General features: G+C 39.3%; 1 protein-coding gene across 1 annotated transcript in view; it reads left to right on the top strand.

The window, feature by feature from the left end:
- The window catches only part of LOC134374908 (rho GTPase-activating protein 20-like), a 113,872-nt gene extending 104,610 nt beyond the window's left edge, over positions 1 to 9,262 (top strand). The window contains exons 14-17 of the mRNA XM_063093042.1: positions 1,555 to 1,664; positions 4,936 to 5,125; positions 6,301 to 6,415; positions 7,554 to 9,262. Of these exons, the coding sequence (XP_062949112.1) occupies positions 1,555 to 1,664; positions 4,936 to 5,125; positions 6,301 to 6,415; positions 7,554 to 9,160 (2,022 nt within the window). The 3' untranslated portion in view covers positions 9,161 to 9,262. The remainder of the gene's footprint in view (positions 1 to 1,554; positions 1,665 to 4,935; positions 5,126 to 6,300; positions 6,416 to 7,553) is intronic.
- The last annotated feature ends 6,598 nt before the right edge of the window (positions 9,263 to 15,860 follow it).

Here is a 15,860-nt window from a genome sequence, read left to right as displayed (position 1 = left end):
TTGAACTTCTCAAACTATAATTGGACAAAAATTGCTTGAGACACTATAGCTTCCATCTATCAGACCTTTAAGGAAAATTTCATATTTAATCTGGCAGAATTTCATCTCAAATGAATTGGAGAGTTCTGCTGATGGTCTGGCCTGTGGTTTCTGTGAGTTGGTGATTGTAATTCAGAACCAGCTCGCACATCCTTCTCAGCTGTGATTGTGGCTCTATTTCATAACTTGTTATTCCTGCTGTGGGAGAGCTCATTGAAATATTATGAGTTATTATCTTTTAAGTTTAAGTTTAAGATTTAATGATGTTTTTCTTCAAGGCAGATCATAAGTATGTTTTCCATTGAGATTTAAAAAGAGAGCTATTGTCAGCACCCCATTTTAAAGTAACAAATTTTGCTTCTTCTAACTGACTTTTAAAGTGGGTGCAGCCGCTAAAATTAGTTTGGAATTATGAAAATTCAATAGCTTTACCCAAAAAGGTAAGTTTTGTGACAATATATCTGAACCACAAGTATCCAGGTATATTTCTACTGCAACATACAATAGAACAGTGGAAAACTTTGAATTAATCCATCCTTCTTGTTAACCACTCTAAAAAGAATATGTTAACAGAGTGAGTATAAGGATGTTCTTAAAATTATCTTAGAATCTCAGTTTCAGTTGATAAGCCTTCCCATGTCCCCCATTAGTATTTTCCCATGTGACACATAGCAGCAGTTCAGTCATGACTTCCACTATGGCTCGGGCTGTGCTTGGCATTGACAAAGAACTGAGTTTTCTCTGACTAAAGTTTGCTGATGGAAGATGAGACTGGAAGCTTGGCCGAAAGCAACAGAGAAAATTGGCCTAGAATGAACTCTTGGACCAAGAGCGAATGTACTTTATTTTTAAGCTTTTGATAAACAAAAATCCAAACAGCAAATGCCCTTGGTCATATCCTGTTTGTGTCATCGTCTAGTTTCACCACACTTAGCCCTGCCAGTGGTCTCAGCAGAATGGGATCTCTAAGAAAGGATATTGTACCATGGACATACTATTTAGCATGGACTTGGTTTTATTCACTTCTCTATCCCTAGCACCTCAAACAGTGCCTGACATATATGTATAAATACATATAGAGTGTTGAATAAACATATATAGAATGAGCAAATGAATGATTACCAGATTATGAATCTCACAGATATCTTGGTGTATTTCCTTGGACTAGATATTTAAGGGAAAGGAGGGAAAAAAAGATTTAAGATTGTTTACTGCCAGACCCTATAAAGTACCAATTTGCTTAAAATATAAAACAGGAGGTTTTGGCCCAAATAGGCTGTCCTTTTTCTCACCATCACCCAGACTTTTGTTATCCAAATGGTTTTCATTAGAAAAAAATAAAAGCACACGCTTCCATGTGCATTAGTCAGTGGAGAGCGGGCACAGAGCTCTATGTAGTACGAAGAAGGGAGGACTTCACAGAACTTTCAACAAGTTGTTTTCTTTCTTATTTCTCCAATACACATTTGGCATGAGAATAATGATTTAAAATGTTTGTTTTTCCATCTATGTAAGGAATTTCTGCGAAATATTCCTGGAAGCATTTTTTCATCAGATCTCTATGATCACTGGGTCTGTGTAATGGATCAAGGAAACAATGAAGAGAAAATAAATACAATTCAAAGGTAATTATTCTAATTTGGTCATGTCTCAAAAATACTTCTAAAAAGCTTTTAAAAGCTTGTCTATTAAAATAAGGACAATTATCAAAGTCATGGTCCCAGGGACCAGTTTGAAAATAGATTTATGCTGACTTCTGTTATTGTTATTGTTTCTTTCCCTCGTCTTATTAACATGGAATACTTGAACATTGTATACCTTCTGTATATCTGAATCTGGTAGCAAATGAAACACATTCGTTTACTAGCTAATATGTAGGCCCCATCTATAGTTTATGGTCTTAATTTTGATAAATATCTAACTAACCAGATGACTCCTTATTGTCTTCAGCAACTGAAGTGATACAGAGAAAATGACCTATTTTCTCCCTTCAAGGAACTCACAGTCTGCAGTCTGATAGAGTAAAGTAGATAAATTGTGAATTACAATGCAGTATAATCTGTGCTGTAAAAGATACTAGGAGAAAACCCGAGAGTCCCAATATAATTTCTTTGTGTGTGCTTGTTTAGTACAGTTTTTTCTTGAGCAACTTTCAAACATGAGTGCAGATCAATCAGTTGTCTCTCTGTCAGACAGAATTTTCAAGTCTGTAGACAAGTATTAGGTACACTGCTATCAGTTATCTATAACGTGTGGAGTTGTAAAATAGCTCAAAGGCTCATAGCCCCCATAGAAACAGATAACCCAGAAGCATATGCTAGATGACTTATTTGCCATTGAATACACCCAGTAATCTTTTGGTCTGTTTCAAAGTTCTTCATAACTTATCTAACAAAATATACTCATTGTCAGTCCATTGTACTGAAGAAAGACCTCTCTGCTGTTTGTGCAATAGGAGGCAGATTACCTTATTCCCACCAGGTTGCAGATTCTTATTGAAAAAAGCAGTAGTCATGAATATCAGCTTATCTGTTTTCCGAATGGTAGTAAAAAACATTCTTGGTGAATGATCATTTAAAAATCCCGTATCAAGTTTTGGTCAAGATGGCAGAATAGACGGTCCCCAGCATCCCTCTCTCCCACAAATCCACAAATTTACAACTGTAAAAATGTAACATCAGCCATGCTGGGGCTGCTGGAGCTCAGGGGAAGAGAAGGAGAGACCTACAGAGTTCATGAAGGTGGGAGAAACCATGATGACAGAAAGAAAAAACTGCTCTGAGCATTTCGTGCTGCGGCCACTTTAAGGCTGGAACTGCTGAGTGCATGAAACAGGAGCTGGCAGAAGCTGCAGCTGTGCCCTTCAGATGGAGTTACTTGGAGGCAGCAGGGAGGAAGAAGAGGGCCTTGGTGGCCCCCAGGAGAGCAAGACCACTAATAGGGTTCCTGTGGAGCCATGCAGGAGGAGCCAGAACAGCTGAAAAGGGGGAGCCATTCAGAGGCCGATGAGTCATCGCAAGGGACAAGCGCAGGTCTCATCCCATTTGAACTGTTTGGAGCATGGGCAGTGGGGGAGACAGGCCCACTGAGAGAACACTGGGACACAGCAAGGACAGCTGATCTGACCCCTAGTCTGCACAGGACCACTCAGAGGAGACTGGTCCAGAATGCAGAATTGTATGGGGTGCAGTTTGATGGAAAAACTCAGGCCTAGATCAGAGTTTCTGCACCACCCAGGTGCACCAGCTCTCTGGAGAGCCAGAAGTACCTATAAGGTCAACCATTAAACCCTGAGCTGCAAGAAAAGCCTTCCCTAGGGAAACAGCAACAAAGCAGCAGTTTTGCTCAACCACACAGCTCAAGTACTGATTCCCACAGGAAGTGGGAAGCAAAGGACAAAAAATTAGTTCCAGCCCAGGCATACCAGCAGCGCCTTGGTGTCTGCCAGGGGACATGAGGCATGGAGTGGGGACTGGACCCCCCTCCCACAACCAGGCAAACTGTGCCAGCACCTTGGAGCCTGCCTGGAGACCCAAGGCATGGAGAAGAGGACCAGAACCCCCACCCACAAGCAGACATACCACGTCAGTGCCTCAGTGCCCACCTGGTGACCTGAAGCATGGAGCCAGGGACCAGAGCCCCCTACCACAACCAGGCACCGCTCCAGTTCCTTGGGGCCCACTTGGGGACCCAAGGTATGGAGCCAGGGACCAGACACTCCTCACAACCAGGCACACCACCAGCGCCAAGAAGCATGCCAAAAACATCACCTCCATGTGGGTGGCCCATCACAGCCATCACAATAACCATGGCTGCCACAAAAGCAGCTAGATGCTACAACCACCTTGCAAATGGTCCACCAGCCACTGGAATGCACTGACACAAGGAGAGTCACCAGCAGAGATAAAGAAAAGAGGAGGACGTCTCTCTCCACAAAGCCCATTTCAGAGTGACAGAAGAAGCATCTGCTCTATGATGATACTGGGGGACCTGATCACACCTCTCAGCATTGGACAGATCATCTAGGCAACAAATCAATGGAGTAACCATTATTCTTGAAGAAGGAGAGAAGAAATCTAGGGTAATTAGAGGGGGGATGTGGAGAGATTGGACAAAGGGTGTAAAGAATAATTATGATTTGTAGCAATACTTATGCTAGTAATATTGATTGGATCAATATATCTCTATGTTGAACCCCCAAAATATGTATAATCAATTTTGATTCAATAAAAATGAAAAATAAATAAATAAATATAAAATCCCTTATCAATTACAAAATGAAAACTGTAGAAAATATACTATTGTAAGCTTGACATATATGTGAAAGTGATACCAATGAAACAGAGATTTGGGACAAAATTGACCTTGGAAGCTGGTGTAGCAGAGCATAAGCTTTCAGAATAGACCTGAAAGTCTTAGTAGCTAAGCTTTGGGTTCTCACCAAGAGACAGCATTTCTGTGTTGCTATTTGGAAATAAAGAAGCACTTTAAATTTAATCACTGTTAAACTTTATCAGAAAACTTTTTGTGGGTTTTGGTTGAAAATATTCTGAAATGTTATAGGATTTGCCTAAGCTAAAACACATTGTACTAGTTTCAGGGAAATATTTCAGGCAGCACTTTTTTATGGGACATTTTTCTGCATTCTTTTACATTTTCATTGGGTTGTGAAGGCAGTGTAAAAAAAAAAAAATCCCCAGTGCTTTTTAAAATTTTCTCTTTCTGTATAGGCGGTCCTCACTTTGTATGGTACCACGTTAACTGAAATTCTTGCATATCTGAACCCTGTTACTGATTGACCCCCTTGACTTGCACAGTTCCTTATGCAAAGTTAGGGTTGCCCATCTTTACAAGTTTTTAATGAAATGTTTAAACAGCACATTTTTCTGTCTTTAGGCTATTAGACCAGCTTCCGAGAGCAAATGTTATTCTCCTAAGGTATCTTTTTGGGGTATTACACAACATCGAACAACAGTCCTCGTCTAACCAGATGACTGCATATAATTTAGCTGTGTGTATCACTCCAAGCATCCTTTGGCCTCCTCTTTCCTCCAGCCTGGAAGTACAAAATGAATTTACAAAAAAGGTAAAGAAGTTTCTCATTTTTATGCCCTGGGGGACTGAGTCCCCATTTTGAAACCAAAATTCAGAGCATTAATTCTGAAAGACAGTTTCTTAATTAACTTAAGTACACCGCCTTATAAACTGAGTTTACTGATTATGAAGTGGGTTATCCTAGCCTAATAGGCTATAGGAAGGTGATAGTTAAGCAGAAAAGAGATTGCACTTGGGTTTCTTCTCTTTTCCCTTTAAGGAGGCTAAACTCTATGACTGACTTAAACCATAAAGTGATAATAAAGCAGTTGATATGATTATTAAAAAAACAAAAAATACCCCAAGGACTTTGGAGTTAGACAAGCCAAGGTTTAATTCTCAGCCCCCCCCACATTTGCCAGATGTACAGTCTTAGGCAAAGTCAGTTATACTGAGCCACTATATCCTCATCTGAAAAAGGGAGGTGGTGATAATACTGTAGTTACTTGAAATCACACTCCTGTAGTGCCTGGCAGTTAATAAAGGGTTTGGGGATATTAGTTTCCTTTGCTCCCAACATTCCTCCTGCCCCTTGGCCTCAGCTACTGGGGTAAGAAACTACAGAAAGGTTCCAGTACATCTCAATGGATGCACAAAGCCCCCGAGTAAACTCTTACCCCCACAAGCACTTTCAGTTAGGAAGCTTATGGAAGGCAACAGTGGATAAGCTAGTCAGACAAGTGCATGGGTAGACACTAGTCAGGAAAAACACAAATGTTCTTTCTAGCTGTCTCTGTCCTTGACAATATACCCACAGAGGAGCCCTCTTCCCAAGCTTAGGACAAGCTGTCCTTTACACAAGAAGTACTTTTCATGTCTTTATCTTGTAATGATACTTAAAAATTTTAGTAACAAAATATATTTCTTCATCCCAAACACCTTATAGAGAATAGTTGAAATTATCCTAACGTTACAAACAGAGCTATTGGTATAAAATGTTAGCTCTAAGCCAAGGACACAAATAATTTTAGGCCACTGATTAAAATTAAGTTCTATGCCCAAACTTCTCTTGAAAGTATTTTTTAGGGGATACTGTTTTGTATACTTTTAAAGCATATAAATTTCTCAGGATACTTTAGTATTTTTTGTTAAAATCAAGATTCACATAAAATGTGATTTATAAACATGTTATATGAAAAGTAGCAGTTCATTCTCCCTTTTTTACAGGTTCCCCTGCTTGTACAGTTTCTGATTGAAAATTGCTGCAGGATATTTGGTGAAGAAATTACTTCCCTCTTAGGAGAGACTTCAGTGAGATGTGGCACTAGAGAGAATGCCTCAGGTATTGTGAATAATTGGGTTGGTTTTTGTGAGAAAGAGAGATTTTGTCTGTGAAGATGCTGGGACAGTGGTTGTCCAAAAGCCCACAGCAGCTGAGGTGAAAGAGGCCTCTGACCTGGGTCAGTGGGGCCCAGGGCCTCTGTTCCTTCCTTAGAAGTCCTGCTACATAGGTCAGGGTATATTAGCAGTGTGGTGGGGTTAAGAAATGTGTAAGATGAGGTCCCAGCCTTCAAGGAATGTTTAATGGCAGCGTGCTGTGGCATGATCGTTTGAAGCTTTTTTTTTTTTTTTAGTAAAACTTTATGAAGAATCCTAATATATATAATAGAATTGCTGTTATTAAAACTAGTGTAGAAGGCCCAGAGGCAGTAGAGGCAGACCTGTTTTTTGTTCTTGTTTTCCTTTCCTTTTTCTCCTTCCTCTTACTGGTCCCTGAGACACCTCAGGATTCTAGTGTGCTATGAAACAGTTTGAAAACTAGCATCATTTGGGGGGGGGGGGGAAGTGCTGAATTCAAAGACATACAACCTTCCAGAATTCCTCTACCACCAATTATGTCATCCTTGGCCAATTATTCTATGCCACTGAACATCAGTATCTTCATCTGTAAAATGTGGAAAACAATAAAATCTAACTTTATGATTATTGTAAAGATTAAATAAGGTAATGGATATTAAAGAACTTTGTAAAAGAGGAACTAATAGGGTTAGTAAATGGTTTCCTGGTTTCCCCAAGACTAGAGTTAATTCTATATAAACACCAACAATCCATGTTAGAAGGCAGTCTTATTTGGAATCTGGATATACCTAGTATTAATTCCCTTATGCTGTTGTTTTGGTTTGGGGTTCTTTTTTAACCCTTTCATGGTCTTATGACATTTTCACTGTTTTGAGAAAAACTTAAGGAACATTTTGTCAGGAACTGAGATAAATTTAGTACAATATTCCCCAACAGTTTATTTTTATTCTGCACTAACAAATGAGAAGATTGTGACAGAATCTTTCTTTCCTGAGAGTAGAGATTTGAACACTCTACGTGAAAAGAGAATTAAACTAAGCACCATAGTTTGTGTTTAAGGCAGCTTGTGCTATATTCATGCTAAGTAAATATGTTAATCATGGTTTGGTTTTTTTTGACAGATATCTCTTGCTTCCAACCAAGTGACTCTTCCCATAACAGCTTGGAAAATGAAGTAAATGGGGATGTGGATGCTCCATGTAGTGACTTGGCAAAGAAACTTGACCAGAGTAGCAGAAGCATGGACTCTATCTTAACCCTCAGTGACCATGACCTTGACCAGCTTGAGGAGGAAGGCCTTGACCAGCCTGAGGTGGAAGGCCTTTTAACCGTGAGTGACTTTGACTTAGACCAGTCTAATGATGAAGACATTCAAATGAAACAGCCTCTTGAATCCAAGCCGATGACTGTTGCAGTGATGTACAGAGAGGCCCTCCCACTACAGGAGCATGCCAGGGCCCGATCTGACATGTACACACCCAGCCACCTGTCCTCAGATGCAAGAGATGCTCCAAAAACCCTGAGGCGACAGCTTTGCTGCTTGGAGCCCAGCACCGACTGTCTAGATTCTAAGCTTTCCTCTCCCGAGGTTTATCAGAAAAAGCTACACAAGTCCAGCTATGATGCAATTCTCTCTCAAAAAGATGAGGATTATCTGAAGCAGAATCAACCTCTCCAGGGAGGGGATAAGACATGTTTTAAACAGAGTTCAGTCACAAGCACTGATGTCATTGAGAAAAATGCCACCAACATAGATAACCAGCACTGTAAACTGACCTATCTCAGGGGGATTGATTCAAAGAAACAACATAAAACCAGCTGTGAAGCTGGTCTCTTGCAGGGAGAGGAGGATTATCTCAAACAGCATAAGTCTTTGCAAATGGAGGGGCAAAAGCTTATTAATCAGAGTTTGGTCATGGGGATTGAGGTGGGCAAGAGTAGTGCCACAAACCAAAACACTGAGCAGATTTTACTCCCAAGATTAAGCCTTTGCCCAAAGACTAGCTGTTCCAGCTTATTCTCCCCAGGCACTTTTCCATCTGGCTCATCAGTGAGCTGTCAGGACAGTCCTTTTTCTCAGACTTCTGAACATTCTGTGTTTACACCCACTGAAACTCCCTCTCCAATAGATTGCAATATTCTGGCTCAAAGAAAACAGGGAGAGCTTTCTTCTGACTTTAGCAGTTCCAACTTCATTTCTGGAATGCCTGGTCCATCATCAGGGCAGGGCAGCAGCCACCTCGTCAATACAAAAAAGGATAGTGTAGGGCGGCATTCACAAATGCGTTCTGTAACTCTTCACCCCAACACATGGTTGAGAAATGGCATAGCCTGTTTGAGAAACTGGTCCCTCAAAAAGAAAGCAAAGGTAGCCAGGCCAGAGGAAAATAAAATAGGTTCTCTAAAAGGACTTTCAGAGCCACCTCCTCATGATTCTGGTCTTCCAGAAGCCAACTCACTGGAAGAAAGACAGAAAGACATGCCCATGAAGTCCGTGGATGTACTTGGTACTGTGCAGACAACCCTTTCATATAATTCTTCTCCCTCCCAGGAATCAGAGAGACACAGCAGCTCTCCATTCAGCCTAATAGACAGCGCATTCAGACTGTGTATGAAGTCCCACAAGGATGTCAAGCCTGTAGGTCAGGGCTATTCTAGAGTTCTGTGTTGGGGAAGAGCCTCAGCCAGCTTTCGGACAATGGAGGATATGGCCAGCCCAGACATTTAACCAAAGACATTTAACCACAATGAGGATCCGACATCTACGAGAACAAGAACTGGGCTAATAATATAAAGATGATAGTTATTATGACCCCTTTGTACAAGATATCTGGGATAGGTAGCATTAGGATAATTATTGCTAATACTTAGGGCAACAAAATAATTCTTTTTATTGAGACTACTTGACAAAAATTTTATGCTAAAAACTTTTATCACGTAAGTGTCTGGGAGATTTTTTCCTTATTAAAGCATGGGATTGGTCCTGTTATATGGTTATAGAGATACTAGCAGAGGACTAGAGAAAGTATCTTCTATAAAGGAAACATGCCTTATGAACAGTCTGTGAGATTAGTGTCCTGAGAAAACCAGGATATAAATGAAATATAGGGGACTGGAGAGAGAGGGGAAGGGTACAGAGAAAACATCCACATTCGATGGAATGTTTTTAATAAGCAAGAAAAATGCCGCTACTCAAAGCAAAAGAAGAAAAGCATGTCTGATAATGATGGAAGTCATGGAAACCCTTTCCTCAAATCTAACCCAGTGGCCATTCTGTGGTATCTTATAGTCACATGTCCTCACAGGACCATTCCAGGAACAGCCCATTGATTCAGCTAGTGTGAAGAAAACGAGTGATTCAAGAGCCCTGGGTACCATGATATTATAATTTTTGTTTGTTGTGTTAGTTGATTTGTTTTTCCATTAGTGTTGAATTGCTTTGCAAAGGCTCCAAGAAAAAGATGTGAGGAGAAAGAAGGGAATGGTTGCTTATTTCAATGCCCTTTCCTTAGGTACCTATGCTAGAAACATTCTCCAAAAATGTAACTTTTCTGATTTAGAAGATGACCTCCTGACAGCATTCACTGTCTCAGCATGGAGGAAAAGAGTGCAGCAACAGTCCCTTCTCAGTTACACAAGTGCTGTTACCAACATGTAATCAAAGCATTATAGTAAGAAGTTACAATAAAGGAAGACACACGTCCATTTTTATACTAGTTGGCAAGGCCTAATGATCTATTCCTAGGTGAGGAAATGAATTGGTGTAACCTTTTATGGCAAAAGAGAGGAGAAAGGTCCATGGAGATATAAATCATGGTGGCTTAAACCAAGGAGGTATAAACCATCAAATCATGTGAAAGCTTGGCACATCTTTGCTGAGGTGTTTCTCTGCAGCCCTTACCCTCAGATTACAGTCAGCCCGAAAAAAAAAAGTTACTTATAGATCATTTTTCTGACGAGATCAGGTGCATTCAGGGTGTTAGGGCCGTAGACATAAATCGTTTTGCTGATGAGATCGGGCACGTTCAGGGTGGGAGGGCCGTAGACATAAATCGTTTTTCTGATGAGATCGGGCACGTTCAGGGTGGGAGGGCCGTAGACATAAATCGTTTTTCTGATGAGATCGGGCACATTCAGGGTGGGAGGGCCGTAGACATAAATCGTTTTTCTGACGAGCTCAGGTGCGTTCAGGGTGTTAGGGCCGTAGACATAAATCATTTTTCTGATTTTCGTAGTTTTGTAATTGAGAGAGCAATCTAGAAGTTGATAAATTATAAGAAGTCCCTGAATAAAATACCGAACAAAGTGGCTGCCAGGCCTTATCAGATGTTCATTAGCTTTGGGTTTTCTTACTTCCGGAAGTTTTTCCATATTTTTGTCCCAAATGATTCATGGTTTATACCTCATTTCATATCCATGGTTTATTTCATATCCATGGACCTTTCTTTTTTCTTAAAGGTTACACCTGTTCATTTCCTCACCTAGGAGTAGGCCATAAGCCTTGCAGACCAGAATGAAGGGATAGTACTAAAAATGGATGTGCGTCTTCCGTCATTTAAACTGTTTACTATAAGAAGTTGCTTACAGTCCATGTGAACTCTGTAGTCCACCATCAAATGGTCCTTTCTCCCACAAACTAGCTTATTCCAAACTGTTTTTTCTTATCAGTCACCAGAAAATTGTCGTATCAGTGTTTTTTCCTTGTTGTCCTAAAGGTTACATTTCCAATTATATGGAAAAAATGTTTTCTGTAAGATGGAAGTTACTTTGGTATTAGCTATAGGTTCTACTTTCCTCTTGAGGACATGGCATTCTTTGCCCTAATCATTATAATTAACTTTTTGAACTCTGTGTCCAAGGAGCTCCTGCATGACCCTGGCCACCTGAGTCACAGGTGTGAAGTAGATTTCACCTTATAACCAACCCCTCCCATGTGAAGACTCCTAAGTGTCCACACCTTTTGTGGCGTAATATATAAACTTAGCAGGGATTTACCTCACCCTTACGGCATACTACTGTCAGAACTGCAAGATGTGAATGAAGCTCTTGTGGCTTGGAGTGTTTTTCTGGAAAACACTGTTTCCCTTCCTACGAAAATAGTTCTAGCCTTTTTTCTTTCATGTTGGCAGGTAGAAAATCATCCACTCGATTAGAAGGTTTAGAAGAAAATAGTTACTGAGGTTCTTTAATAACCTTTCCTATTCTTTGTGTTCACTTAGATACTCTTGTAATAATGTGAATATGTTAATATTGCTGTAAAATATATTGTGTGATTTGAAGACAGACTATACGCCATTTTATTTTACATCAATCTGTAATATACGAGACTGATGCTTTACCTAAAATGCCTTGAGTTTGTGTAATATATCTTGATAAATTTTACTACCATATGTTATGTAATAAATGTGTATTTTTGTACATGCAGAAACTGCTGCCAACTTTTAAAGTTGTTTGGTTTTAAAAGCACTGGTAATGGATATGTACGAAGTCCATGCTGTCTGTTAAATAAAATGTCATTCTTCAGAGTTAACAATCCCACTGCCTTTTGTAGAATTGTTTTTGATAATGCGCTCAATCTCTGCTTAACATTGGGAATTTTATAGAGTGTAAGTAATGTGGAAATGGAATTTTGAGCTTTTAGTCAAAAGCCACAGTCAGTCTTTCTAGAAAAAGTTTTCTTTTATGTTTTTTAGTCTTATCGACCAAACAAGTCATGTGTTAGACACAAAGCCTTCATTTTCTTAGGCACTGTTTTCATTATACTCCTGGAATGAGATATAGTCTATATTCTTGTAAGTTTCATTGATTGTATGAGATTTTCTTATTTAAGTTTGAACCATTCAAATGAGTACCCACTTGGCCTCAGATACATACCAAGACATCAGTGCTTTTCAAGTCATATAAATTTATTAAATCTGACTGGTTTCTCATGCCTGCTGCATCATTGCCTTCTCACAGTTCATTTAGGTATCCTGTGTGTAAATTTAACCACCATTTCAAAGGGGTTCAGAAAAATACTACCTTACTCTAGAAGAAGTTTGTTCTAACTAAGTAGTAAAGACCACTGCTCTAGTGTCAGAAATGTCACTATGTATGTATACACTGATATTAATTTCTATCCAAGTTTTACAGAAATGCAAATATAATTTTACTTTAAAAAAGGGTCTTAGTCTACAGAAGACGAGATTTAAGAAATTATCTCCTTTGTATTTTTCTACTTTTTATAGCATGACATTGAATTGAATGGATCTAATGTATCCTTGAACCAATGGCATACTTTTTCTGTTGGAAAAAAAAGAATATTATGTATGTTGATCAAAATTTTGATGGTAAATGTTTAACTTATATTTTCCTACCAGGTCATGTTTTAATGACTTTGAGAGGACATCCTGGCAAACTATTTCAATACAAAGTAAAAGGTATTACCAAGATACTTGCAGTAAATAAGTTTTGTTCCCTGAATAATAATGTAGGGTAAAATGTTAAGTTTCTTTAAAACCTATCTGGTATGAGGAGTTCCTGCTGAAAGGAATAGTACTCGTGTTCTGTGCTGCCTCCCCTGAGTGTGAGTCCTACTCTGTGTCTGAGCCATCTTCATCTTGCCCTCAGTTGTTTTTAAATGCAGTGAACTCGAGTTTCACTGTGCATAAGGTCAGATGTTATGGCAGAAATGGCAGAAGGCCTTGGGGTGTAATTTGGAAAGTTTTTGTTTTGAAATCCCAAAGAAATAGACACAGAGGATGGTATTAGATGAATATTGTTTTGTGTTCTCACTGTGCAGCACCAGAGCACATATGCATTTTTAAGTAGTTCAAAGTGTATTTTCTAACCTATTTTATTTGTTAAGGACAAATAAACTGTTTTCTGGAGTTTAATTTCACACAGCAATATAAGATGCAGGTTTTAGAGATATTAATATTTAAATGCTAATCCTTTTCATCTAGGTTTGATTTCAGATTACAGTAACTTGGGATTCAATTTAGAATTTCTCCTGTCATCCTCTTGATCTGCTATGAGGAGTGAATATAGTGGCTAAAAAATTGTGAGGTAGTGCCATTAGTCTGAGGAAATAAAATTGGTGCTATAAAGAAATATCCCCTTCAAGGGTTCAGATCCCCTTACTAGCCAACTGCCAAAAAACAAACAAAAAAATGTTTTAAAATAAATATCCCTTTTCTTCCAGATCACAGGGGCTGTGATATCTACTGCCTAATATGTTCAGGAGGAAAAGAAATGCTTTATATCTTTGCCCAAGAATAGATGATTGAGTACCAAAGGATAATCAAGATACATAAAGACAGAGAAGCTTACTGCTTGCTGGCCCAGTAAATGATTAGAGGGGAGGAAAGCTTTAGATGAGCTAATTCAAGCAAGAAACTGAATCGCAAGGAGATCAAAAAAGCAGAAGAGGGAAAGAGCACAGATGGGGGAAACAGAAGTGTTAAAAATGATAAGATGCTATTCAAGCCATTAAATTTTTTGCCAGATACTCTACCGTCTCCTAGTGATACAAGGTGGAGAAGACAAATTGTTTGTCCTCAGGGACTTTACACAACTAAGGGAAAAGCTGGGATGTGCAGCAGAAGAGGAACAGTAACATTTATTAGATACTTATTTGCCTACATGTGCTGGCAATAAATGCATTAATTACATGTATTATTTCATTAAATGCTCACAGTAGCTCTTGTAAGTAAATGGTAAGTAAATTCATCTAGAACTTTACTCTGACCCAGGCTCTTTTTCTCCTACCTTTTTACCTTAAAATACAGATGACAACTCTTCTTCCATAGTAAACAGTCACAAATGATATGTGTGAGGACCAATCCAAACTTTACCAAATTATTGTGTCTGGGCCAGGTATCTCCTGTTTAAGAAAATCATCCCATATCAGAAATAATTTAGAAAGATATGAAGAATATAAAAATAATTGGAGGAAGAATATGGTCTAGACAAAATGACAGACTCGTGCCTCCCTTCTCCTTTCCACTAAGTGGAGCTGTAAATCCTGGAAATAATGCAAGAGACAACCAAAGGAGAGCCTTGAAAAGTGCTAGAAGGAAGATGAATTGTTTTGGAGCTCTAGTACTGGAGGAAGAGCTCAGCAGCAGAGGATCTTATATTTCCTCACCCGATAAAAGAAAGTGACCCAGGTCTGACCTATCCAAGCGTGTCAACAGAATGCAGTCCAGATATGCTCATTTCTCCAGGTGATCAATCAGTGTCTCTGACATCCATTGGGTGAGGCAGGTGATAATTACTTAAAAAAAATTTAGGGCATTGGAAATTGTCCTGAAGGCAGACAGCAAATGAAGAAACAATTAATCAAGAGAATCTACTGAATCTCAGTAAGAATACAGAGAGTCTGTGGCAATGAGTCATGAACTCCTTCCATCAACCTCCCTAGCTCAGAGTGACAGATGCTCTACTTTGGGCAGGTACAGCCAAGAAAACAGGGATCCCTCTTCCCCCATATCCTAGTCAAGCTGAGAAGACCAGAGGCTACCATGACACCCAGACCCCTCACCATAAAGCAGGGGTGTCAGTACAAGAGAAGCAGAATGTCCCCACAACCAGCTCCAAGAAGATGGTGCAGAGTCTTTTCCCAGGTGGAAAGACAGGACAAAAGAACAAGGAACTAAGAAGCTTTTTCAAGGGAAACTGACTTCTTATAACAGAAGTGTGAGGAAAATTCAAGCCCAAGGGTGCTACTAAAAACAGTGGAGATTTTGGTGGCAAGCAATTAAAAGGAGGTTTGTAGCTCCATGAGAGCAACAAGCTCAACCCTAGAACAACTAGAAGTTATACAGAAGAACCAGAGAAAGATACAGCTGAGAAGAGCTGTCCTGAAGTTGGAACAAAGCTGTAAGTCTGGCCTTAGACTTAACCTATGCAAAAGGACTCAAACTAAGTTTAATCAGTCTGTGCAGCAATTTATGTCCCAGGACATTGTCAAAAATAATAAAGCTATCAGCCAGCAATTAGAGAACTCTAACAGCTGGGTGTGATATCAATATAGGGAGACATCTTGGCAGAGAGATCCCTGCTAGAGACCTTGCTCTCTGAGATATCAAAGATGGCACACTGTGAGGGAAATATACTTCACTAAAATAGTCCAGCCAAGTCACTAAAAAAATAAACAACAAAACAATCCCCAGACAAGGGAGATCAGTATCCAGAGTTGCCACAGTATAACATCTAAAATGTCCATCTAAACATCGGCTTTCAACAGAAAATTATAAGACATGCAAAGATACAGTAAAGTATGACCCATATATCATAGAAAAAGCAGGCAACAGAAACTGCCTTTGAAGGGCCCAGGTATCATTCTTAGCGAAGATGTAAATGACACTATTATAGATATTTTCAATGAACTAAAGGAAATGCTTATTTTAAAGAAGTAAAAGGTTATATGATGACAATGTTTCAGC

Source organism: Cynocephalus volans, chromosome 4 (genome assembly GCF_027409185.1).
Source record: "Cynocephalus volans isolate mCynVol1 chromosome 4, mCynVol1.pri, whole genome shotgun sequence".
NCBI lineage: Eukaryota > Metazoa > Chordata > Mammalia > Dermoptera > Cynocephalidae > Cynocephalus > Cynocephalus volans.
The sequence above is the reverse complement of the archived record's forward strand: the minus strand, read 5'-3'. Positions and strand labels throughout refer to the sequence as shown.